The sequence below is a fragment of the Falco naumanni genome, chromosome 6 (assembly GCF_017639655.2).
Source record: "Falco naumanni isolate bFalNau1 chromosome 6, bFalNau1.pat, whole genome shotgun sequence".
NCBI classification, from domain to species: Eukaryota; Metazoa; Chordata; class Aves; order Falconiformes; family Falconidae; genus Falco; species Falco naumanni.
The window spans coordinates 54,259,599-54,287,175 of NC_054059.1; the positions used below are offsets into that span (position 1 = coordinate 54,259,599).

General features: G+C 41.4%; 1 protein-coding gene across 10 annotated transcripts in view; it reads right to left on the bottom strand.

Moving 5' to 3' along the window:
* Positions 1 to 23,190, bottom strand: part of EYA4 (EYA transcriptional coactivator and phosphatase 4) — a 158,156-nt gene extending 134,966 nt beyond the window's left edge. For 2 of the 10 annotated variants that reach the window (XM_040599300.1, XM_040599294.1), the window contains exons 1-2: positions 20,780 to 21,684; positions 4,768 to 4,869 (exon numbers count right to left, since the gene is read on the bottom strand). In XM_040599300.1, coding sequence (XP_040455234.1) covers positions 4,768 to 4,800 — 33 coding nt within the window. In that variant the 5' untranslated portion in view covers positions 4,801 to 4,869; positions 20,780 to 21,684. Of the gene's footprint in view, positions 1 to 4,767; positions 4,870 to 20,779; positions 21,687 to 22,679 lie in introns of those variants that run through there. The other 8 variants (XM_040599296.1, XM_040599297.1, XM_040599299.1 and 5 more) reach the window with 6 other exon arrangements.
* Between the last annotated feature and the right edge of the window lie 4,387 nt (positions 23,191 to 27,577).

Consider the following 27,577-nt stretch of genomic DNA (forward strand, 5'->3'; position numbering starts at 1 on the left):
TATCACAGAAATAAGAACCACAACCTGCTATGCGGTGATACAGAACAGTCTTCTAAAGTATGATTGACATTTAAAACTCAGTAAAAGAGCTTAAACTATTTTTCATTTCATTGAAATGAGCTTCAGCCAAAGTTCCCAGGGTGCAAGCAGGCTGCCCACCCCGGAGCGGGGAAGACGAAATGCTGCAGGCGCAGGGCTCATGCATCAGAGAGGTAGCTACCACTGAAAACCGATCTGCAAGGGGATCAGATCTGACACCTTCACATGTTAAAACAAAACAAAAACGGGGAAACAACGCTGTCTGAAAAGGTTGCCAGGGATGTCCAGCTGCAAGCAGGACATAAATGCAAGTAACAGATATGATAGTCTGTATAATCTGATGAAAAACAAATAACTTACCAAGGGCACAATGAGGATGATTGTCCAAACATCACAAAAATGAAAACCTGTTCGTTCAGGTTTAGCCTCACATCTGCTAGCATCCTGTCCTACAGCACTGCAATCTATTGTTTAATTCTCGGCTAAAATGAAGTAATCTAAATATGCACACTGTTACATAAAAGGGCCAGAGGATGAAATTACACCAGCTTCTAACAAGGCCCTTTGAAACCCTAAACTAGCAAGTTAGCTGCCAAATTATTTTTCTTCTACTACAGATTGAACAGCAAATAATGGCTATAAGAAGATAAAATAAAGAGTGTAGAACTGACGTTCTAAAAATCCTGTGTTTGCTATACCAAAGCACAACAGAGGACTATTTAGGTGCTAGACATTTATCATCTTATTAACCATGTCCAAGACCAGTCTTAAAAACTTTTGTCTCCCAGTTGCTAGACTCTTCATAAATACAAGATCTATAGTTTCCTTCTCTCCCAACTTCGAAGATAAATAGAAGAATTTTTAACATGCATCTTTTGAAAAAAGTATTTTTTAGAATTTAGCAAAAATCAGCATATTTATTTCAACGGATAGCAATAACAGTAGCAAAATCTAATGTGTTTTATTATCTTCTACATTGTTTTTCTTTTGTGCATATAAAGACTATGACAATCACAGTTATTAAAACTATGTTTTTACCTTGCCACATCTGTCTGCGTGAAACCAGTTTGTGTAGCTTTAAGTATTCTCTTACTTGATAAGTAGCAGCCTGCACTTGGTGACAGACATCACACAGGAACAAAAAAAAGACCATTTGGTTATTTTCCTCTATCTGTGAAATACCTGTCTTACTATTTTCTTCTTTTTCTTTCAGAATACTATAAATTGAACCTTTCTATTAATGAACAGAAGATTTCCTCTTATGCACAGATGCACAAGTATATTCTGCATCTGAACTGGAAAGAAAAATGAGAGTTGTGAGCTCTTTAGGACACACACCTGCCCCACAAGTACAGCACCATGATGAGCCCCAGCCCAGCCTGCTCCATGCCAGCTGGAGGAACCTGCTGGATCTCAGCTGCACCTGAAGAATCCCAGCTCTACTCTGTGCTAGGTAGTAACCTGCATTATTTTCCTGCTGATCTTCAAGATACAGCTATTTACCTATGCAGTTGTGTGTAAAGACAGGAAACCCGAAGTATACTCCTCTCTGATTCTCACTCTTTTTATCACTGTATGATTTAGATAAGTCTCAATTCCCGCACCTCTGCCACATGGGACTGGGAGTGAGAAGGCGAAGGAAAGTGGGCACAACAGGCTTCCCAGTACAGAGGCTCTGTGGTATGACAGGCAGGCAAGGACACTGGCTTCTGGTCAATCAGTGCAGAAGGATTTAAAATTTAGCAGGGGCAAGGAATTTACTGGACATAAAAATAGGAAAAATAAACAAATTACTGACATAATGCAATAAATAGTGTATATATTACATCTAATCAAGCTGGCATCTCAGAAAACACAGCAGCTGCTCAATTCAGTCAAATGCAATTCTTTAGAGGCTCAGAGAACAGGGGTGCACTTAGCTTTCTGAAGCAGCATGTAGTCCTGCAGTCACTGGTCTGAGACAAAAGTGGCAGAGTTTATTTCTTATGCGGCAGCTGGGATGCTGTGGAATTGCTCATAGCTATGATCATATGACTTTCACCTGACTGTAATATAGTTTAAGAATAGGAATCATAGAACTAGTAATTTCTTATTAGTGTATTTTAAAAGAACAGAAGACAAGACTAAACAACAAAAACTTGAGTTAGAACAATAATAGTGATCTCAGAATTACAGAGCAGATTGTCAAAATAAAAGCTGCACTACAGTCCATCATACTTCATGAGGACAACCCACTTACAGAAACCAGCGTAATTTATTTTCTTTAAAATGAAACTTGAAAATTACTCTTGTTCACTGTCCAAAGCAACTGTGCCTAGCCTCCTTTCCCAAGGACAAAAGGCTCCTAACAGACTGCCGAGGGAAATTAATTCAATAAAGGAATCTCTCTATTCAGAAAACCCAACTGTCCATGAAACATGCCACCCAACCTTCTAACCAGAAAGCACCTTCTAACCCATCTTGGTTGCAAAGACAGGCAGTCTTTCAAGTAACTAAGGACTAGAATATTTGGGGCAAGGTGCCAGCACAATTTTGAGCACAGGTCTTGCGTTCATGCTTATTCACACAATCTAATACGCTCGCAGCAACGGCTAGATCCTTTGGCTCCTTGAATTTCCATGGTCTAAATCTTATGTACCCAGCTCCCACAGAGGAATCCTGAAGCCGAATGAAGTACGTAGGCTCCTTGAACATGTCAAGAAACAGAAGTCCTGCATGATGAGCAGAAACTGCCTAGAGCTAACTAGTACAAAACACATTAACGGATACAAAACACCAGGGCAGCACAAGCAGAAGGGCTGTTGGATATACAGCTGATACTTTCCTAGAGCTTAAACCACCAAAGTCCTGGCTAGAGAATGCACCCTTCCTCCTGGCATCTCTAGCTCACAGTCCTGCCTTGTGACTTTCAAAGAACTAAGCCAGAAACACTATTTTCTTTTTTAAAAGCTGGCTATGAGAGGAGTTTAACCATGAAATAATAGTGAAAAGGCTTTTGAAGTGGAGAAATGAAAGTCCAGTATCTGCTTTAGTCAGACAGGCCTCACACTACAATTCCTTTCCCAGGACAGTGCCCAATGCCTGGGTGAGATCTTAGTACAGGTGCACACTTGGATGAAAAGCATGATGGAAGAGGACTCTTCCCACCCCTTCTGTTGAAGTTCTGCCACTGTTCATCAAAGAGTAACAAGAATAAATGCTTGTCTTGAATCACAGTTTTCTGTGACACTAACAATAGCATTAAGGACAGGAAATCCTATCTCCATATGCAACATGGCACAGGTTTCACCTCAATTTGTAATTCGCAAGGTTGTTCCCACATATTAGCATCAAGCTATGTAGTAACTATGAAAAACACTACAGAAAGCATACTACAATAAAGTAGTAAAATGGCTACTAAAGTATGCATTTACCAGGCATCCAGTGGTGCAAAAACTTTTAACTGCAATGAAAACACAATTTTGCACTAAGCTATTTCCTATTAATAACCATACTATGTACACTGCACAGAATAATTGTTCCACAGACTAAGAGAGAAGAACTTCTGTGTAATCTTTTATGACCTTTATAAAACTTTATTAAATTATGGAGCCATGTAGCTTTTACATGTTCTGAAGTCTTGGTTGGGAACAGTTTAAATACATACATAGGCACAGCTGTCCCAAGCAGTGCCATCATAGTGACTTAAGACACTGTCAAGACTTTCCAGTTCTGTACCATTTTAAATCAGTAATAAAACTCTAGTCCAAGATAAAGTCTCAGATAGGAGCTATCCAGTCAGGAGCAAAGCACTTATTAAATAAAATTACCGACATTTTTAAAACACATGCAACTCTTCTCAGTTCCTTGCACTTGGGTTACCTATAAAAGTCTCTGCTATAAAAAAAGATATTAATACTAGTTTATTACATGGATAACCTCTTCCAACGTGTCAGAAATAAAAATATGAAATCCCTTTATTCGTCTTGAGTACACTGAACCCAAGCTGAGACCTGTGGGGATCATGGTACTCACAAAATCTGCCAGTACTGTGGAAGCTAGAAATTAAGATGTTAAAAACAGTGCCAATACTTTTGGATGGCGAGCCCAGCCAACTTTAAATTTGATCAGAGAACGCTGTCTCCTCAGAACTGCAGCATGGTGGTAAGGAAGTCTGGAGACCACATCCTTAAAGGAAAGGAAAAATTAGAAAGGAAAAAGGAGAAGAAATGTTCACCCTGTTTTTCCCAGCTATTTCATCAATGACAAGAGGAATCTCCCTCTGACATGGGACAGGGAGCCATACTGCCAATTCTCACAATTCCATTGAAATCCAAGACAGTCCTGAAACAATTTACATCGTCTGCCACAGTCTGACCATCTGAAATGTCTCATTGGCATTTGCTTGCTCTCGCTTTGGCAAAACTATGGATATACATTTTGATACAATTATTTGAACAAGGCATACCATTGTGCAAGTTTTTAACATTTTATTCTTCCAGTGTACCTTAATTCCATCCATCAGCCCTCCAACAATTCTAGTTCTGAAAAATGGTATACAACTATGATCTTTTACCTTTCAACAGGTTAAAAAGATTAAAACCCCTCACTTTATGTATGAACTAAGAAAAGGTTTGAATCTAGTAGCTCAGAAGCTTTCCCCTGTTTTTACTATAATTCTCAAACCTGAAGCAAAATCCCTTCAAACACAGCTTGAACAAAGTTCAATTTAGCAACATTTGCACTTACTGACTGTTCACTTGGATCCTGAGAGTCTTCCATGGAGGTTATTCACTTTTCTTTTCCCCCTCAGGCAGAAATTCTCTTCCCTCCAATTTACAGCTCAATACTCTAAAAAGAAGAAAAAAAATGAACATATTAGTCTGTGGTTCCATTTCCAAGGCAAACCTGCAACATACACCCTAACTGAGGCTGTGGTTTCACTAAAATCTGCAGCAAAGTTCCCATTGACTTCTATGGAGCCTAATTTCATATAAAATGTTTCAACACCTCCAGTATTATTTCGGTAAGCTATCTAAAATACACCAACAGAAACAAGAATACACTTAAGTAATAATTATTCAACTCTTGCAATAAAAAATAGTTATGAAAACAAACCAATAAAAAAGCTAAAAAGCTAGAATATTTAATACAGGCAGCTGTTTAAGTAGACAACGCAAGATAACCCTTGGGAGGGCACATTTGAAAAACAATTATGGAACTTCGAACAAAACTGCTTAATACACATTTAATGATAACCTCTTAGTCATTAAGTGTCTGGCAGAAAAAGGTTACTATGCAATTATCAGCATGAAGTCCCCTCTCTAAGGTCCATTAAATTCCTTTAGGATTAAATAAAATACACAAAGTGGTTTATAACAAGCAGCTCCCTACAAAGTGCTAAATGGCAGACATTACCCTAATTATGTGCTATGTCTCTATGCCTTCTCTCATAGGGTGAATCACTCTCATCAAATATTGAGATCTTCAATAAGAAAAGTCCATTTTCTAATAGTTCTGCATACAAATTATTATGGTAACCTTAACTATAAAGCCACACATTTATATTATAATCTCCATTCTCAGAAAAGATCCACTTTGGAGTTATATAAGTTTGCATAATTTAGAACAAAACAAGTGCCAGGGATATTTCATATATGCAATAATCATAATATTATTATTTGTAGCTAATGTTACATTTAAAAGAAAACAAAATATGTAACAGTATGTAAACACAAAAATTAAGGAACACAAACAACCTGGATTTGTTTATCAATATTACCTGGATTTGTTTATCAACAAGGCACCCTAAATAAACATGACCTGGGAGTATGCCCAATAACATAAACACATTATGGATCTTTGTTTTAAATTCTGACCAGCAAGCACTGACACTTCATGCTACCTCTACCCTGTCCCAAGGTAACCACCACTTATCTGAGGTTAAACAATGTGTAGCTCTGTGGGCACTTGCAGAACACTCAAAGGAACCGGAGCCACAGCCCATCGCACCCACACATTCCCACCCACCGCCCTACCTTGTCCTGTGAATACCTCCTTAGTCTGAAGTGCCACTTACTTGCCATTATCTCCATTTACTGCCTAAAATGCAACTCCCAAAATTTCTTTGTGTTTTGTACCAAGTATTTCCTAGAACATACACACGTGCACAATGACACCCCCGGTCTACTTTTTTCCCAATTCTTACCTGGATGATACTCTTCTGTTTTCCTTCCCTCTAACTTTCAAAAATATTTTTATTCACATTTCATTAATTTTTACCATGATGTTATATGAGGAAAAGACCAATGCCAGCAAATCATGTTGCATGTATTTCAACTTATCAGAAAGCTGAAAATAATTCTTGTTTCAGTCTCCCATTGATTTAAAAGATGTGTAGACATGGTGCTTAGGGACACAGTTTAGTGGGACTTGGCAGTGTTTGGCTTACAGTTGGACTCAATGATCTTAAAGGTCTTTTCCAACTTAGATGATTCTATTATTTCAGAGGGAGCCAAGACACTGACATCTTCACCCATGATGCCTTCACCAAACCAGTAACCACCACCCATGGCTTTTTGGTCAATGTGGTGCACACACGCTTGTATTTTTAAAATTCTTCTGCTATTTTTGTCCAATGGAGACAAAAGGTGAATTGAAAGGCTTCTTTAAAACACCCATTACAGGCAAATTTCAGAGAGAAGCCTCTGAAGAACAATGGGTGTTTTGAGGGAAAGCAATTCTGCATGGCAGCTCCTGTGGCAGCCTCTGCTGAAGAAGGCAATTCCAAACACAAAGGCAAATTTTCACAACCGATCCTAACATATTCCATGAATAACTTAAACACAAAATCTGCTTTAATTTAATTAAGAATTTGAAGTGTGAGCATGTTACTGCATTACTAAGACTGCCTGCAGAAAGAAATGGTCATGCACTCGGTACTAAAATACAAGATTCAGAACAAATTGACAAGTTTCTAGGTTTACTGACTGAAAGTCAATGCCTGGCTTACATTCAAACATTAAGTGCTCTAAATCTGTCAGATCCCTCACTTTCTGTGTGAAACTCAGCTACAAATCAACTACGGAGCCACACCGTAACAGACAGACCCATATTCATGTTTCTTTTCATATTGATCATGATCTTAATCAATGCACACTGGAATCAACAGATGGATGTCACATTTTTCCTTAAAAATTTAAGACTATCAATATTTTAAATACATCCTGACCATGTAAGTCCAACATAAGTTTTACTGTTAAAAATTCTCTGTGACTCATCCATAATATGTGTGTTGTGTCCCAAAATTCAGGTGGATATATCCACTGGAATGCATCATTAAATATGCCACTTGTATTAGTCGTCTTCTAAAAAACACGGTCCTTCACAAATTTTTAAACTTACTCTACTGAATTGCAAGACAAAGACAAGCTTGTTTTAATCTTTGCAGAAATACGCAATGCGTTAAATATATCCTTTGCACGAGCATGATGAATTATAATAGTTTCTAGGGCTCTGTTGTTCATCTTTACACTGCTTCAAAATTCGAATACTCTTACTGGAGCTTTTTAAAATAAAATTCAGAATTAATATTTTATCCATGTTCTACCTATCAACAGATAAATTCTGCTACATTTTGAGCCTAGTTAAAGCAGCTGATTATAACCAACTGCTAACACAATGATTTTTATAATGGTAGTTATGCCAATTGCACTTAGACCAAATCCTTTAGGGTTTAGTTTTATAAATTTGTAAAAGAGGAGAAAAACCATTAGAGAAGTCAGTGATTTAAATAAGACCAACATTACTCCCTAATAAAGATATAAAATTAAAGGATAATAGTAACCTCGTGCTGTTTTATGAGGCAGTAATCCAGTTACCAATTCAACCCTGTAGTTTATTCCATCAAGAGAACCAGATTAAAAACAGAGGGAGGGAGGGCACTCTTATCCCTATTATATTGCAAGTGTTTCTAACTGGGTTTAAATATTTTTAAAACTGTTGTTAAAAGTCTTAAACTCACAGACAAGCCAGAATGAAGAAAAATGCCTGTTTCTGCTCTTGATCCAGTCCTCACAGATGTGGCTTTAAAACTGATGAAGTGTTTTATGCTCTCAGATAAAAATTTTACCTTTCTAAGAAATGTCTTAATTAGGAGGAATCCTGACTTTCCTCATCAACAAATGCATTTAAATCTAATGTTTTATTTATTTATTTTTATCTGGGGGAATAAAACACTTCATCAAATTTAAACTGCAACTTCCAGGACTCGGCCATGAGGAGAAACATGTGTTTCCTCCCAGAGATATACCCATAGATTCAAAAAAAAACCACCCCCCACAACAACCTACTTGAGGATCTGCTCCATACTGCTTTGTAAATGACTGAAAATGTAAGACAGGAAGGACATGATGCCTTCCCTCACAATGATTTCTTCAGAAAATGAAGATTGGAACAAATAAACTTACTGAGGCAGCTTCACTTTCTGTAGGATAACTAATAACATCCTGTCCTGCAGCTTTCACAATCTCAAGACAGAATGTGAAGCTTGGGGATCCACAGGTAAAAAATAGCCTTAAAGCACTTAATGTTTTCCAAGAGTATTCCAGAGGCTGTTTCAGGCCCTCCAATCAGCCACATGGAGAGGTGGAGCTCCAAGAATAATCCATCATCTGGAAGAAGGGTTTAGCCATCAGACAAAAATTTTCCTCCCTTTCACTTCAACCCAAAAACTTAGAAAGAAATTCCTCTCTTTAGTCCACTAGGAGTTCATTTTCTTAAATTAAATTATGGGAGGGTGGCCCTCTGTTTTCACCACAACAATTTTTTTCATTCTAAGCCCCTTGAGCACATTGTCAGGTTCTTTTTATTCCATCTCATCTGAAGAGCAGTTACGTCTACTGCGGTTGTATCATGGTGATGCTCTGGTAGTATAGTACAGGAGTTGCAGCATTCCAGTCAAATTTACGATATTGTTTTTCACATTTTGAAATGTGCCCATAAGAAGCCCAGAGAATAAACAGAACGTATGCTGCTGTGGTTAACACAATTGAATCATAGCCACATAGGAGAAGTAATTTCTATCACAGCCACAGGTTCAGAGTCAAAACATTAAGTGAGAAGTGTTCACAAGTAGAGCAATTTCTCATTTTCTGGTGCTCTGCTTCAAAACACTGTGACAGAAGAAGTACTCAGTGCTTGGAACTGCAACTGATTGTTTGCAGGATGTGCAGCAGTAAGGTGCCAACAAATGAGGACAGGCGCCAGGGCCAGGACTCCCCCAGCCTCAACAGAACATCAGGAGAGTGAAGCACACTTTAGGCACTGCGAACGGTTATGCAAGGCAGGTAATGAGAAAATTAATTGCTCTAGGCCCAAGTGCAAGGAACTAGTGCATATGCACTGCAGTCTCACTAAATCAGATTATTTCATGCTAGTTATTTGATGAAACTCGCTTATTTGAAGGAACAGAAGAGCGGGTACATGCAGTAACAAAAAGGCACCGCCCAACATTCAGTCATTTCTTACTTCGGATTCTTCCAGTTGTCTGCATGCATATCACATGCAGTCTGATGTGAAAAAGATAAAATATAACCTAAATTAAAAGGAAAAAAAATGCTGATTTGTTAGATTTTCAGCTTAGCCTGTATCTACAGCCCCAAACTATATTTTGGACAGTAAAAACATACGGCTTTGTCTGACCCCAACAGTATCGTATTTGAAAAAGAAGAAAGATCCATGCCCCAGGTGAGGAAGGAGATTGATGCGCTTTATAACCTAGCTTTCTTCAAAACTCAAGTGAAACTATTAGCAGGCAAGTCAATAAGAAAAACATAGTAATTTAACACTTTAAAAAAAAAATTATAATCACAGGCCTTTGCAGAAACTAAAGATCACTGTGCTTTGTTAAAAAAAGAAAACTCTGGTCAACATAATCTCAGAAAAGCTATTGCTAGATATATTTCTAACTAATTTTAGAACTAATTTATATATATTTATATTAACCAATTTTTGGCTTCTTTGGCTTTTGTGTTTTCTTGAAAGGAGTGTCAACCCCAATAAAAACAATTTGTCTTCAGAGGAAAAACCAATAAGAAACTTTATCTTTACCTAATTTCAAGGAAGAGCAAATGACTAACAAATTTTAAATAACATAAACATAATAAACATAATAAACATAATAAACATAATAAAAAAGGCAAGAAAGCCATAGTGTCAAGTATGACCTTGTCAGGGACAGGTACTGCTTTCCTGAGGAAAACTGGCCGGTGGAGAGAAATACACAAAATTGCTATATTTATTTTAGCTCTCAAACTTTTTTGGGGTTTTTTTTTTCATTCCTTTTAATCAGAATGATTTCTGCAGGAACTAGAAGCGGCTTGGGAATCTTGCATGCATATTTAGGCTTTGCTGAGATAATGGTCAACCTCCTGATATCAAGACAGGTGAAATGAGCCTCCTGAAAAAAACATATTGCATTATGGAAACAAATCTTGCTCCACAGACTAGAGATTTAAGGGGAGTATGGAATACCCATCTTTCCCTTCTTTCTCTTCTAATAGTTGTTTTTTTTCCCCCTCAGGCCCTCATCTCTGGAGGGTTAGATATGGTTCTCTTTGGATCAGTTTAGTTTCAGCCCAATTTTAGCTTGTTCAGGATGAGAATTTTACTCTTAGAGAAGTTTTAGAGCTTTCTGGAACCCTTTGTAGCACATCCAGGACCCACTTCTCCATCTGTCAGTGACCACCAAAACGCTAAGCTCCTTCCTTACCCAGACCCTGGTCCCACAGGCCTGAGGCGAGCCCGCCACGCCGCCCACCCCCCGCAGCCCACTCCAGCTCTGGGCACCTCCAGCAGCCCCTGGTAGAGGGACGTGACCTTCGCTGGGTGCTGTGCTCTGCGGGGCACCTGCCCACAGCAACCTGCATTTGCAGGTGGGTTGCTTAAATAGAAAAGATACACTATTCCTTATTTTGAATTAGTGGAATTTCATACAACTGGTGCAACTTTTGTAGGCTTCTGAGGACAGATGACTTTCCTGCGCACTGCACCCATGTGCACTGCCCTGCCACTCATTTGCAGGGAAGGAGTACAGGAGGAATTTCCAGAATATGCTGAAAAGCCAACGGACCCAGCCAGCTTCCTCTATAAACAACAGCCCTCGCTTTCACATCAAATACGTGGGTGTCTGTGTACCAGCTATTTGGAGGGAGCTGTGTAGGGCACCCTTCAGGGCCCCCTCAGCATTCTCATCCCAGCACATTATCCGGCACGGATGTGCATAAGAACATGCGTATATCTAAACTGGGTATACAGTATACATTCTAATGCTCATAGAAACTAAGCTTCTGAAATGAGTAAGTTGCAAGGTGCAATGTCAGACCCTATTAGCACAAAAAAAAACCCAACCCAAAACAAAACAAAATAGGAATTAAAAATAAAATCCTGGTATTCTATCATCAGGACACTGATAACCCCGAGGCTCTGATTCACAGAAGATTCAGGGTCTTAGTATCATCCCTACTCTTCCTACCACTCCCAACCCATACCTGTGCAACAAATACGAAGGATTAGCTTTAAGAATTTCAGAGTACACAATTATAAACTTGGCAATTCCTCCTTTATCCTAACATTGCACAATACACCGTGAAATTGCTGAGATTGAAACCAGAGCCGTGAATCCACTGATGCTTGAGGGCTTCCCAATGGTGAGAGACCTCTTCACTCACACTTAGATAAGGCATGCAGCTACACAGACCTCTTCCCACTCATTCCTGATTAATCAATTACAGATTATTCCAACCAGGAATAAATAAAACAAATGCTGTTCCAGGCCTGGATTTATAAATAAATCTGATCTAGAATCTCACTGTGTTCCCCTAAAAATCAAGGAAAATTGATTTGCACAAAAAATTAAATGCAGTGTTTTCAAACCCATGATTGATCAAACCCACACATTCCTTACCAAAAAGATGGTTCCCAGGGGGGAAAAAAAGTAATGCAAAGATGCCACAGGTGGAAGCATACTGTTTTAGAATTTTTATAAAAAATTTAGTTTGTTTTTCCTACTAGCAGGCCATTTCAATGGTTTGAAGAACTAAATATTTTTAGGAGGAAGGATTTTTTTTTTTACTACACAGCATATTTTGGTTAATTTCTGAGACATTTTCCTTCTCCTTTTTGTAGAAAACAGCTGAAAACAAACCAAATAAAACATTTCAGTTCTTTATAAACAAGCCACTGAAAAGAGAAAGAAAAAGGCTATGCTTTGTTAGCCAGCATATTTAAAGAGACACTGTCAACTTGAAAATATTATTTATTTCCTCTCCCCAAAAGACATATCAAATTTACTTTCTATACATTAAAAAAATATATATATCACCTTGTGACACAATAATAGCATAAGGTAGCAACAAAGGTTATTTCTAAAGCAGAAACCCTGCTTATAATTTCAGAATTTAGGAGAATCTAAAAATGAGCACACCCTCCAGGTAAACGCAAACAGCAGTTTTACAAGACTGGACAAATTAAGCCAAAGAATCCAACCAAGTGTTAAAATGAAAGCCATGACAGCACAGTATCTATACATCCTGTTTGGTTTAAAAAGCCATGTCACATTTTGAAGACTGCATTCATCAGTATGAGTATGCAATGATAGTTACTGAATAAGTTCAAATACTCACTAAGATTCCTAGAAGCATCCTGAAGAAAGAGGAAGCTCGCAGCTTGCCCACCCTTTTCAGCTGTCAGCATCACTGCCCACCCCTGGCCAGCAGCTGCCACTCCTGTTACTGCAAGTGTTTCACATACAGTTCTTCAATGGAACACTTTGAAACGCCAGGAAGAAATACAAGAGTAAAGCCACCAAAAATAAACATGGGTACTTTGGTTCTGGTTTGGTAGGAGAAAGGCAACCTTTTTCTTAATCAAAGTTGACAGTAACGCCTGAATGTTGCATTTGAGAAAGTGTTCCATTCCCAAGGAATTACTGAACAATGGGAAACAAAAAATGTGAACACAAAACTGTCCCAAAATAAGGAACTCCTGCTGGTTCCTTACACACAGCCCAGGCAGTTTCTGATGGAATGGAAGGACAATTATTACTCATCAAACCTAACACTGCTGCATTGCGGCCATCAAGTTAAACTGAAACCATCAACATACAACAAATTAAAAGTAGCAAAATTCCTATGTGCCACATCTGTCCAGCACAAACAAAACTTTAAAACCCAGATTAGAATTGCTGTGTAGTCTACATTTTTTATGCTGATGATCCTCACGAGCTCTCTGCACTCATTTTGGTTCCCGGCCCATCAGCAGTCCCCATACGCAACTGAAATGCTGTGACATCCGTGGAACAGCTCACCATTGGACAGGCAAGTCTTTTACTAAGAGCCAGCACTAAGTGTGCAACATGAAGAAATTGAGAAAAACAGGTATTCCCAGATTTTAATTATAACTGCTGGAACAATGGAGCCTTTACCGGATCTCCTTTCCCCCATTTAGGTATTTATTAGCCATGGTCAAATTATGCTACCTTCTCCTTTAGTAAACTAAAATCTGCTTATTCCCTGGAAGACATGTTTTCTAATTGTTTAATTACTCCTCTGGTCTTACACCTGAAACTTCTCCAATTTTTCAAGCTTCCTTTCCAAAGCTAAAAGAGGGCACAGCTTTCCATTAGTAGCTGTACCCATATTATCTACACAGGTAATGTAACCTCTCTTACTCTACCTATACTTTGTTTAAATTACTACTCCTTTTTTTGGCCACAATACCATCCTGATCATTTGCTATAGCTTCCAATTGCTTTTTTAAATAATTAAACCATAGGCTTGTAGTGGAGCACATAGTGTTTGCTTGCTTTCCATTTGCTGAACGAGCCAGACTACTCTTAGCAATCTGCTCTGTTCATTATTTACTCTTCCCTCAGTCTTTGTAGTAGCAGTACTGTGGACATTACAGCCTAACAACAGAAGTACAAGAAAGTTTGTAAGAAGAAAGATCTCTTTTATTAGGTCAGCAATTGATCTAATCAAAGGTATATACTTCTTGTAGAACTCACTAATCTTTGTGTCATAGGTAAAATAATAAATAGTTTTTGATTTGATGAACAGCCCCTGAAAATCTCTTTGTAATAGTCCTCTTTACAGGCTCATTAACAAGTATTTTTGAAATCTATGCTTTAATGTGCTGTTTAGTCCACTTCATTTGTGCCAGGCTGAATTTGTATCCTTCAAGTTTATTAACCAAAAAGTCACATCAACTCCAAACCCTTACAGACCTTTATTACAACACTACTCTTATCTCTAGAAATCTAGAAATTGTACTCACATCAAAAAGAGTATCACTAGTTTGGCATGTTCGAGTGTTCCTAAATGCATGATGTGGTATAACATGCGTATTTCAGTGTTATATGGGAACAACATGTAAAAGGCATTTGGAATGTCACAGCATGTAAGTTAATACTTTGTGACAGTTGAGACTAATAAAAAATAGTTGCCATAAACTAAGCACTTGTCTACAGTGACAGCTAAGTAATGGCCACTTTTGAGAAATCATTCCACTTCTTTCCCCAGGAACAGTGGTGAAAGAACGCAGGCTGTCACGAGCGCTGCAGCCCCTGGCGATGGCACGCTCCTCCTGGTGCAGTTGCTCTCTGCCTGCCCGCTGTGAGCCCAGCTTTTGGACAGCGGTGCACAGACCTGGAAAAGTTCTGTTGTGTAGTATCACATCTGAACTCCTGCCTTCCTTTCAGAACGTCATAGCTGTCCCCTCCAAAGGCACCATAACTTTCCCTATTGTTATTCTCTGTGCATATATCTGCAAATTATATGGAGCCACTTTAGTTTTAGTTAAAAAAAACACATCAACAAAACCTCTTGGTTAAAGATCAAGGGATCATCTTTGTAGACAAGGTTTTCGTTCTGAAAAATTCCACCTATCCCGCAGACTTGACCCTGCACTTCAGTTAACAGAGGTGGCAGATTAGGTAACGGAGACTGTGGTTCCGCAGCTATTTCTGCAGCGCCAGTGCCAGGCTCAGCAGCACGAGTGCTGCCACTCATTCCGACCTTTGCCTCATTGCCAGCACAGCTGTTTGTGAACCACAGCAAGGAACAGATCCAGCTTAAACGAGTGGCTGGCAGAGGAGGGGTAAAGGGCTGCTTAAGAAGCACTGCCACCAAACGTGAAACCGTAGCCTCGCGCTCTTCCGTCCTCTGCCACAAAAAATGGATGGACATAGGAACTTCAGTTATGGTTGGTCACATCATCGAGTCACATGCAGATTACTGCTGTTACTGCTTATGTGAACCAATACCCCTAGCAAACGATGTAAAAACAGAGCAAAATGATGGACCTCTTCCTTGCAGACCTTACAATCAAACTGCTGCAGGCTTAGTCCTGATTTGACAGCAACTCTAAAGCTGCAGTTCCAAGCCTGGACTTTCTTCAATGCAGATCTAAGCAAGGCCTCAAAGACCTGGGTGGTTTCACAACGATCAAGCAGTAATTCCTTCCATTTCATTTGTCTTAAGTCAAAAATCTGACTGCTCAGCTACCCCTGGGAGAAATTAGGCTATCATTAAATCAGAAAATTGGAGAACAATCTGACTCATGCCTAACTAGCTACTAGAACTTACTAGCAAACACACCGGCTAGCCATTTTAGCCGAAAGATCTTACTGCAGGTGACTCCCAGCCATATTGCTGCACATTGAGCTCAGCACTTGGGTGGTGCTTTGAACACAAAAATTGCTTCTCTGAAGGAGCAATCAACCAAATCAAATTAATATGAACATTACACCAGCTCCTTCTAGCACACCAGATTAGAATAAACATAAAAATAGGTGGCTGAGTGGAAAAGTAATCTTTCCACTTGGAAAACCTACCACAGTTCCAAATCTCACCTTGGGGTAACGTGGAAATTTTATTTTGGAGACCCTTTCCCAGAATATAATTATTGCGTTTGTAAAAGCTCTGTACCATTCAGCCCTATTAGTTTCCAGGCTCCCTAGTTCTCTGCATTAAGAAGACCAGAACAGGAACATTAGGTTGAATCTGAGTTGTATTGCTAGAACTTGGCAGACAAAATGTGCATAATCTGCCTAAGCTGTGCCTGGTTTGGTGAAACCGTGTCTATGCTGGGACACTCAGGAGAGCTGGGAGAAAGACCTCATATACAGTGTGACATCAGGATGCACAAATCAGCATGTACAGAGGCTGGGCTAGCTGCTCTCACTTGGGAATAAGGTGAACTTCATTTTCTGTGATTCTCTGGGAATATACTACAGCGAGTAAAAAGGAACATCCAGGTGACATTTAACGTGGTAAACAGACTTTACACCCTTCATTGAATAGGCTTGGCATTCACAAAATGTCCCCGAGTAAATGCAAACTGACTATTCATTTATATGAGCAACAAAGTTGCCTGAAAGGAATTAAAAGAATGCAGTCAATTAACAATATTTCTATCTGCATCCTTTTTGGGACTACAGTTACTGTAAAAGGCGTTTCTGTGACCATTTATAAAATGCTGTAAAAAATACAAAGATATGTTCTAACACAAGAATATGAAAATGTCTTAAAATGGAAGAAAATATGAAAAGTTAATTTGGACATTTATACTTAACACTCCTTTGCTTTTTCTAAGTATTGCAGGATCACTCCTCTGTACACATGATCTCACACACATAAAGTATACCACAATACTCCCCCAGAAAAACAGACTGCACTAAGAATAGAGGACTAGATACTAATCTGGCATAATGTGAGACCACTCTAGTAATTTCAACATTCCCACTCCAATTTGCAACACCTAAGGATCTGGCACAAAACATGAAGTTAAGTTTCCAATTACCTCATGCACCAGCATTGATTTCAATAGTTATATACACATAGCCATACAGGAGAATTATTTGAAAAGTTGCAAACTCAGCTCTGTATTCCTTTTAATTTTGTGGTCTAAAGCAGACCCTCCATGGTATTTTAATATAGGGGTTTGTGGTTTAATTATATATGTGTCAAGAGCAGAACACTTACTTGCTGCATCTACGCAATTAAAAAAAAAAGGCAGCAGTTATTCTTGACACTGCTGACAGCATCAACTTATGCTGGGTCATGTCACAATAGTAATAAATTTTAATGTTGCCAGAAAATCTAGTGCATATTAACCTAAATATGTAAGCAAAAAGTTATCACCTATATGAAAATTAGTCTTCTGTATGTGAATTTTTTGCAGGTTGTCTTGGGAGGTCTTTTTGCAACATACTGCTCCAGATTAGTCAAATTGTATAGTCCAGCCACAACAGGAGGCAATCCTGGTGGTAAAGACAGTATTCAGTCAGCCCAGACAGACTGCGTCCTTCGGAGACATTACATCCAACTAAACAGTCCTACACAGTCCTGCAACATTACTCACTGCACTGTATTTCTATGGACAGCTGTTTCATGAAAAAAAACATGATTTTATTTATTTTTTTGATTCTAGGAAAAGGACACAGAACTCCAAAGGAATTTAGGCACAGATAACCTCCAAAATCCTTCTTTTCAAATCTATGGTAATCGCAGTCTAAATCAGTTTAGTGTCTAGTACCTGAGCCTAATAGCTTAAGACCAAATATACACTAGTCTCACTGGTATATGGACCCCCCAGAGTTCCGAAGATTATCACTCCTCATTATAATCTTCCCTTATCATGAAGAAATTTTAAACAAATTGAAAATAAAATGCTTAAACTTTAGTACTCCTCAGACAGCCATTAGCATTTGGCATTTTGCTCAAAAGTCTGACAACTAGCTTATAAACAATCCTGTGAGTGAGACTGCCCAGTGATGCGTTTTGATATAGGATAATCAATCATCAAAGTGATTTTACTGTTTAACATTAAAGCAAAAGGCAGGCCAGCTATTCGACACATTTCTGGGGCTTAGAGACAAAAAGAAGAAACTGCTTTAACATAGTTTTCACCAAGGTCCTCTATTACAGGCATCCAAAAAGCAATCCTTCTGGCAGCATTACAATCTGCAATGTGTAAAACTAAAAATGTAAATTTCACTGCCTTTTCAAATAAATTTTATTCTTTACTTGACAGATAAGCACTCTTCCTATCTGAGCTTTCACACTGCAAAGTGCATCCAAGTTCCTTTAAGCACTTCTGATTTAATGACAGATTTAATAACATTGCAACACAGATATGTGGACTTGGCCAAAAGAAAAAATTTCATAAAAATCTGATCTCTGTACAGCAACTTCTAAAGTGTCACCTAATACATACAAGTAAAGCAGAAAGTTTTAAATGTATATTGTAAAGCCTGGGGCTTTGATAGGTAGAACATCTACTGACTTTGAAAGACCATTAAGATAATTTATTTTTAATAACCATTTTTGTTTACATTTTAAAAGAGTAGCAGTTTATGCCTTCAGTAGAATCATGCCCTGAAATCTCAGGGGTGATTAAAGGGCCATGCCAAAGCTGAAAGGTTTCAAATATCAAACTATACTATTATGTCAGGGCTAGCAAGATCAATTAGCATTTTTCAATGACAGAAAAGGTTAAGTTGGACACACGTTTACACAATATTTAAATCAAAAAAAGAAAAATAGCACATATTAAGTTTACTTATAAGCCTCTCAATCGATGACCAAATACCGATGCTCTTCTTCCACTTGCACAACATAAATACTGCGTTTCTAACACAAAATGGCAAGAGTCTAGATACGTTAGAGAGCAGAAATAACATTGGCTTCTCAAGTACAAAGTAAAAAATCAAAGACATCTGAGTGTTTCTGCTACCAGACTTGGTTTAGTGCTAAACTTTCAAAAAGCTTTAAAAATACTCAACCAACTTGACAGATGTCTGTTAGTCTGATGCCCCTGTGTTCGCATACTTCTTGCAAACCCTGACAATACTAAAAATTAATGATAATGAACAAATAAACCTATTCCTATGTTCAACTAAAAGACAAACAGAAAATTACCATACAACAAAAAGCCCCATAAATTAAAAATATTAATCTATAAACTAACTCATCTTAAATCTGGAAAAAAGCAGGCGTACACCTTCTGCAATTAAAAGCCATACAGAAACATGCACACCAGGAAGCAAGGGAACTAACATTCCAGTTCTTAGTGTCAGAAGAATACTCACTGGAAATACAGGTATGTTTAGAAGTTAATTCACCACCTGTTAATGCAAGCGTCGCCACAGTAAACATAGCTTGAACAAAGTACCAGGTTATGATATCAAATAAACTCAGGGTAAGTGCACAATATAAGTGCAAGAGATGAAGAAAACCTAAGGAAGAAGCACACCGTGGTAGTGATTTAGGTTGCAATTGCATTATTTTGAGTAAAAGCAAAGCAGGATTACTTTTGTTCAATGATATATTTCAAAACATCTTTTTTTTAAAGCCCCTGTCTCTATTTATTTCTTCAAGGAGTGATTTGAAATATTTACTACCAAACAGTACCTAATTTTAGGTTTTAAGTGCTTTAACAGCTCTATGAAATATGATCAGCAGCTGCAATATAGAGGTATGCTGAATAAACTCTCCTTATAAAAAAGGAGACCTGTTTTACCCTGAGTTCATAAAATTGCTACTTTCAAGAAAGAAAAAGATAACACAGAAAAAATTAGTAGTTGTGTCCTAGAGCACTTGACAGAAATTCCAGGAATTTCCTTCTTCTTTCTGTATTAACCTTTGTATTTAAGAGGAAGAAACAGTTTAAAATTTAACACTGGTGAATTGCACTGAACATCGTGCAATACCACCAGGTCATCAAGGAAAGAGACAGGTACCTTTCCCATACCAAATGCTAATGTTTAATATTGATTAATTCTAGGACTGAAAGGTAAAAATTGCATAAAGTTCAAAGAGTAGATCTCAAAAGCTTGCATCAGAGGCTAAAAATATGCAACAGGATACTATCTACAGCTCTATTTCTAGTTGCCTTGTTTGAAACATTTTAACTGGCAACTGCAATGAACTGGGAATGCACCCGTTTTCTACTCATTAAATTCCTTGTTTGGAATTTATCTATCTCATTGGCATTATCCATAGAGCAGAATAAATTTCTATTGCAATGTGTTGTGAAGCCACTAATAAACACAAATTCAGCAAGAGTAACCTTCAACTAAATTTATTAGCAGTACAACCATATACACATAACAATTTATAACTGCACACCAATTATCTGAACAAAGATAAATAAAGCATTAGTCAATATAGTCCTCTTTATTTTTTATTAATTTTGATCGAAGAACATTTGGTAACATCAATGCCAGAATTTTCAAAAGCGAGCAAGAAGAGCTGTTTCAGACGTAATGCAGCTAAGGTTAGATGTCAAACATACAGGAAGAATCACAGGGAAGAGAGAGAAATGTCAATCTGCACTTCCACTTTACTCGCAGTATGATACCCATTGTAGGTATGCAAACATTTGTTATTCGGCAGCATTTTCAGATGTACTAGGAGAAAAAGTCAAACCCACAGTAATTATACGGCACTTCTCTTTTGAGCGTCAAGGAAATGAAACAATGATACAACCTGAGCCGTAACGCAAAACACACTCTTCAAATAACCACTGAGGTCAGACCGAAGGAAAAAAAAAATATTTACCATACAGAAAAAAAGCTTGTTTTGTACACTTTGCTCTAACTCTGCACCGTCGGTTAGTTTAATCTTAGATCCGCTTTCTAGTCTCAGCAAGTGAAGCACGTAAAACCGAAGTCAGAAAAGCGAAAATACTGGTTTCTTACTGTTCCAGCATGACTTCATGCTTAAACCCGCATCGGCCAAGGCGCTCCCTTGTCTAGTACGGCGTGCCTCCCGGAATTTTTGGAAATACCAGCTACTTCACACCGCCACTCGCGAGATAACCGTGTCCCTCCGTGTGCTCCGCTTTAAATCCTGCCCGCGGGATAACGGGAAGGCAGCGCCGTACCTACTTGGCTCTTAGCGGCATTTTCATAAATGTAAATGAAACTTTAGATGCCAACTCGCGATTGGCAGCGGCGCTGCCCCGGGATCCCGCTCCCGCTGCTCGCGGCTGCCCCGCCGGTGGGTGCCGGGCGGCGGCCCCGGGGCACCCCCCGCCGCTCGGGCACGGCGCGGGGCCCCCGCGGCTCGGGCACCGCCACTGCCGGAGCCCAGTGAAACCCGGCCGGCGGTTCTGCGCCGGTATCTGATTTTGGAAGCGTCTGTAATGACAGCCGGAGAGGCAAATTAATGGCCAGCAGCCCACTGGGTTTGAACACGGAGAATCCTGTTACCGCCTCACGGATCAAGTACGCGCGCACACACACACACACACACACACTCACTCACAGGCTGCCCCACGTGGAAACGCTTTCAAACCAAAACAGAAGACCCCGCACCGCCGCCGGGACCCCCGCGCCGGGGCTTTCCCGTGCCTCGGTCCGCCGGCGGCAGCGGGGACCCGCGGCGGGGGCGGGGGCGAGGTGGGACAACCCGAAAACGCACCGTTTTGTCTTTAAACCGCAAGAAAAACAAGCCGGGGCGGGGGAGGGGAAGGGCAGGAGGGATCCCTCCGGGAGAGGAAACGGCGAGGAACAAAAACAACGGGTAGCTCTATCCCCGCTCCTCTCGACCGCCGGGAAAGCGGCTGCACTAGCCCCGGTGGCTGCCGGCCGGCAGACAGCCTGCCCCGTCCGCCGGCACCGCAAACGCCGCCGCCCGCGGCGCTCCGCCCCGGGGAAGGCAGCCGGGGGGACCGCGGGCGCTGCCGCCGGCTGGGGCATAGCGGGGCCCGAGGGCGGGCGGGGAACCGACCTCCTCCGCCGCTGCCGCCGCCGCCTGCGCTGGCGGATCCCGGCCGAGCTGCCCGGCGGCCCGCGCTGCCCAAACCCTTGCCTCGCTGGCAGAAACGGGTGTTCCGGGAAGGGGTTCGCTACCACCCCTGCGTGTATTCGTGCCGCTCCGCCCGGGGGGGCTCCCCACCGCCAGAAAACTTGTTTTCCCCCAGCGTCCGGTACAGCCGCCGCCGGCCTCGGCGCCCGCTCCAGCCCCGGCCCACACAAGCGCGGGCGGGCGGCTCGGCAACCCGCCGGCAGGCAGAGCCCTCCCGCCCGGCCTGCCCCCGCCTGGCCCCGGCGGGCCGGCATCCCCCGGCTGCTCGCGGGGCGCACCCGGGCCCCCCATTTCCGCCGCTGCGGGGTGGGCGGGAGGCGCAAGCGGGGAACAATGCGACGGCAGCCGGCAGGGCTTGCGCCTGTCTCGGGGCTGACCCCAGCAGCTACGGCAACAGCCAGTCGAAGAGGAGTGAGGGCAAAACGGCAGCGACCGTACACCTGGAGAGAGCCATAAAGTCCCGCTGGCCGGGCAAAAAGTCACCCCGTCCGCACCGGGGACCGGGGGGGGGGGGGGTTCCAGCTAAACTCGCGTGGGGCCCGGGGCGAAAGACCGTCTCTGCCCCGCGACGGACGGCTCCGCTGCTCCTTGCCATCACGTTTGTTTTACAGCAACTGTTTTTTTGGTCATCGGACCAAGAAGAGAACAATACTAAATACACCCTGAACACAAGCGCACGCACACACCCATCTCGCGGACACATGCACATGCGGCGGGGAAGCGGCTTCCCCCACCTCCGGGCAGAAGGGATGGGAGGGAGGCTCGGGGACGGGGGACTCAGACACTCACCTTCTTGCTGCCGGGATATGCCGCTACCTTTATTTTAGGTCTGCTCCTTATTTATTTATTCTCGTACCTTCTCCGAGACGAGGTTCCCCTTTTGCACTGTTCCTCTGGCAAAAACAGGACATCCCCTCCACAAGTCCCGTCCCCCCCCGCCGTCGTCGCCCCCCTCCTTTCTCCACACACAAATAAAGCGCAACTCGGAGGAAAACGGGAGGGGAGCCTCAGGGCGGGGGGGATAGATGGAGGAGGAGGCTGGTACGGGAGAAGCCAAACACTCCCCGCACTTCAGCGAGTGCGACTAGTTGCGCCTCACGCAGAGGCACGGAGAAAGTTTCCCTGACAAGGGACGGGGCTTTGCTAAGCAAAGGTAACCCCCTGCCGCCCAGAAAGGTCGTCCCGGGAGCGGGGGCGAGGGGCGCAGCGGCCAGCGCTGCCCCGGGGCGCAGCTTTGCACTTGTGCCGGGAGGGGCTGCGCCCGGTGCCGGCCGATGCTCGGCGCGGGAGCCCGGTGCCCCGCTGCCCGCCCGCCGCCCCGCTCAACACGCCTGCGCTGCCGCCGCTGGGGCCCGGCACCGCGGCGGCACGGCCCGCCGCCCCCCGCACGCACCTCCGAGGTGTCCCGGCCCCGCGGCCGGGGCCTGGCGCCTTCACCACCGCGGCTCCCTGGCAGCTGCCGCCAACAGCGGTGGGAGCGACGGAGAGGGCCCCGAAGGGCACGGGTCGCGCGTCAGCCCCTGGCTGACTCACGCTGATCCGTCGAGTACGAGTAGCAGAGCCCACGCTTCACTACTCCACTTTTTCCTTTTGTTTCGTATACAACAAACCAAGCCTATAAACCGTTCCTGACCTTTTGGGATGGCTGGGAGCATATGAGTAATCAATTACGATGAAGCACCGTATGGCAGGACCTGTCGCTGTACCCTTTTGCAGGATGCAATTGTCTCCCCCTCAAGCTGGTCAGTGTGGATGGAGACCAAATCCTTTCCTGCTTTGAAACGGAACACTCTTTTCTGCTGGAAATTCAGCAGCTGTGTTTGGTCCTGTTTGCTGCCCAGTGTGGGGAAGTAAAAGAAAATCCCTCATTTCTGAGCCACATTTCATATTCTTACCCTTCACTTCATATTATCTCCTGAGTGGATTGGGTGGCTCTTGCTCAACCAGCTCCATCACCTTCTTTCTATCAACTTAACTTCACTCTCCAAGGCTGTAAGTCAAAAATTCAAAAGAGAAGGCAAAAGTTAGACCCTATAGCTGGTGAGAGGTGCGAGAGAACAGTCTTGGTTTTCAGAAGTACTGAATGTCAGAAGCTTTTGAGGTCAGCAAGTCACATGAAATGATGAAAAGAAGTACAGACTGCAGAAAACTCCTTCCTACCTACCTTCTGTTTGCTTACTTTGCATCCAGTGATACTATTTAAAGCAAAACTTTACTCAAGCTGTGTCCACCTTTGAATTTCATAATATGCAGTCAATGAATTGTACTAAAATGGTCATCTTTCTCCTAAATAATTTCAAACTTTAAATGACTGAATCTTCATGAAAACAAGTCTATAAAACACCTGTATTTGCTGTCTTAGGAGAGTCGCCACTCAGAAAGAGAACAGACTTGGAAAACTTTTTTTGATCTACAGAAATACAGCTAGAAAAACATTTAAACTAAAAAAGCCCCCCAAAGCCAGCCTTCCAATTGACATAGTGTAGGACAAGCCAGAAATACGAAGTGCATTTTGAAACTGAGAGTTTAGAGAGTAACCAGCATGGGGGGAAACTCAGATTTGCAGGAATAATTACGATTGACAACCCTGCTGCAGAGTAACAGTCGTGACTAACGCCAGCACCCATCTTGCTAACAGGCTCCTTCCATAGGGGAACGTACTAACAAATCCTTCCTTTCGAGAGGACTTTTGTGAGCGGCAACAGTCTAACATCGGTACACGAACACAATAATGAATGTTTTCTGAAGCCTGGTTTCCTTCCACTTTACCTCAATGAAGCAAATTCCTGTTATAGGGAACAGTCCCCTAGTAACATCGGTTGTTTTAATAGACGTGTCATTTTAAAGCAAGGTCGTACCATCTGTTGCACCCTCTCTTAAAATGTAAGGTGCAGCTGGCTTGAAAAGGTTATGTATGATCTTGTTCAGTGTAACAAGTTTCATTGCCATTGAGGAGGCATGGGAGATTTGCTGTTACATGGTACGGACCCTAGGTAAGTGTCCCATTAAGGTGCCTGGCCTTGCTGTCATTGAACAGCATTGCTATTTTGCTATTGGTTTTGGTGCCAGTGGGCAAGGTCTAATGAGCATTTGGCCTGGGTCACATGTACCGAAGGAAGTCCTACAGAAACAGATCTCATGACCAAACAGTACTTTTTCACAGTGATTTATTGTAAACGCGACTTTCACAGGTAGGAACTAAATGACAATTTGCGTCAAATGGGTGTCTTTGGATTGAAGTAAATTCCAGTAAGCTCAGTGGAAGTGATTTCAGAAGGTGGCAAATCCAAAATCTGGTATAATATACTGAGCCATACAAATGACTCTGTGTGACCATATAGAGTCCTGCCTGGAGAAGGTCATGCTAGAAATAGTCCTAAGAGCCCAAGGAAGGGCTGTAGGGTCCACTTTTACACAAGAATAGAAGAATAATACCTTATCCATTTAAAGGAACAGGGGAATGTAAGTAGGCAGGATGTAATTATCTAGATGGGTATTAGGCCAGACACTCCTACACTTGTAAAAACTACCATAGGGTATTTAATGACCGCAAGTACTTGTTATCCTTTGTTTTACCTCTTTATATAAAGACAACATTTGTGATCATATACTTTATGCTGGTTCAATACGGAGTCAGCTGAAGAATGTTGCCCGGCACAGATAACAATTCATATGGTAATGGAATTTCCTTGGAGATCTCACATGCAAATACTATAGACCCAACTGTATCTACCTTGTGAAATCTAATGAGATTACAACCATAAGTAGTACGGTTCCAGATGATCATGTTTGCATATGTAACTACAAACAAAATGGGCTTTAGAACCTTTATAAATAATTTTGAAATTAAACCAATATACTTCTACATGGCATCTCAGTGACAAAAAAAGGTTTGTTGTTGTAATACTTACTTGTTCTGTGCAAATCTAATGACAGACAATCACTATTTTGGCTATGTATCTTTATTATGATTTATTGAAGTGCCTACCATATGCCACATCCAGCTTAGGTACCTGTTGTAAATTTTGTTTAATATAAGCAGGGCTTTAAAATATGGTTTCTTATTTACAGGTTCAAGTATGAAATCCAAAAGTGTATTAATTAGGCAAAGTCTGTTGATCTGTATACCTAAGGTTATTATTGGTGCTTCATGGCTTTATAGTCATAAAAAGAAAGAATGAATGAGGGTTCCTTTACCCTGGTTATCAGATTTCAGGTTTAAAAAGAAGGTGACCCACCCTTTTCAGTAATTCGACATGCAGGGTTCAGCTGTGGGTTCAAAAACAGGTTACAACTGGCTAGTCGTTGTGATCATGAAATGCCAGCTGTGCCTTTAAATATGTTATATAACTTTTTTTTTAATGTTTCAGTTTTCAAGCATACCATCATTTCAGTGTTATTTAGATTTCCATACTTTTTTAATCCAAATAAATCTGACCTCAATCATAAGGTTCCGTGGCTCCAAATAGCTGAGCTTTTATAATATTTTATTTTGAGTGCCTATGTTCAATACTTCATTGCATAGATATGTGCTGTGGATAGTGCCAAATACGGTGCCAGGGGTGTCCTCAATTATCTTCAGTGCTTACCAGGAGAGGGCTCTGTTCTGCATCCCATACACGGGCAAAAGCCCCACTGAAATCGGTGCAAATTTTGTCTTTAAAGCTTGCTTGAAAAGCAGCTGGCTAAGTGCAAACGAAAACCTGCATTTTTCAGCTGGCTGTGCAGGCAGAATGAGGTGTGCTTGGTAATTTTAATTTGCGTCCTGCAATTATACCAGGATTCTTTTTTTCCTTCCTGGGAGAGACCCACTCTGCTTCCAGCAAGACCTTCATGTTTCATGGAGGTTTCATCAAGTTTCATTTAAGTAATACATGGAGCCTACCCAGAGAAAATGCTGGGCCACACTTTTTTTTTGATGAACCACGTGTTCCTTTTCACTGTGGGATACAAAAACTGTCTGCACTGATCAGGGCTAGCAGACTGATCTGTGAGCTTACTTCTTGGCATGGTTTTGCTCTCACAAGTTAGCCTTCTCCTAAAAAACGCCCTGGTGTTATTTAGGGTGTGGTATGGGCCAAGGACTGTTCCTGGTGCTTTGTCTGGTCCAGCCATCCTATGCTGGAGAGTATGAGAGCTGATAATGAGAGTTTCAGCCTTACGGAAACTGCTCTGGCAGATGGCCTCAGGGCAGAGGAGCAACCTCCAGAGCATTTCCTAGTGCAGATGCAGCCTGAAAGTCACTCTTAGAGCTGTTCCAGAGACAACATTGGGTCAGGTTTTTGTGGAGGTGGGAGAGATGTCATGGCTGGTGTTACCTCACCTCCAGAGCCTCTGTCACTGGGGGAGGGCTGAGGGTGTGCCCCACAGCATCCGTGTTTATTCTGGCCATAGAACCTTGTTTCAGATTTCATTTCATCACAAATAAAATAAAGAGCATTCCGTGGATGACTTATAAAAATGTGAACATTTTAATCTGTTTCATTAAACATTAGTTCTGCTGCTTAGTGTAATTCCCTTGTATTTGATTTTTAATCAGTTTCATATTAAATGTAGTTTCCTCACTTTCTGATTACTTCTAGGAATTTCAGCCATCTTTTAAGACTTTTGTCTGCTTGTTTATATCCGTTTACAACCATTCTTCAACAGAATAACTTTGAGATGGCTGACATGCTATTTCTATAAAT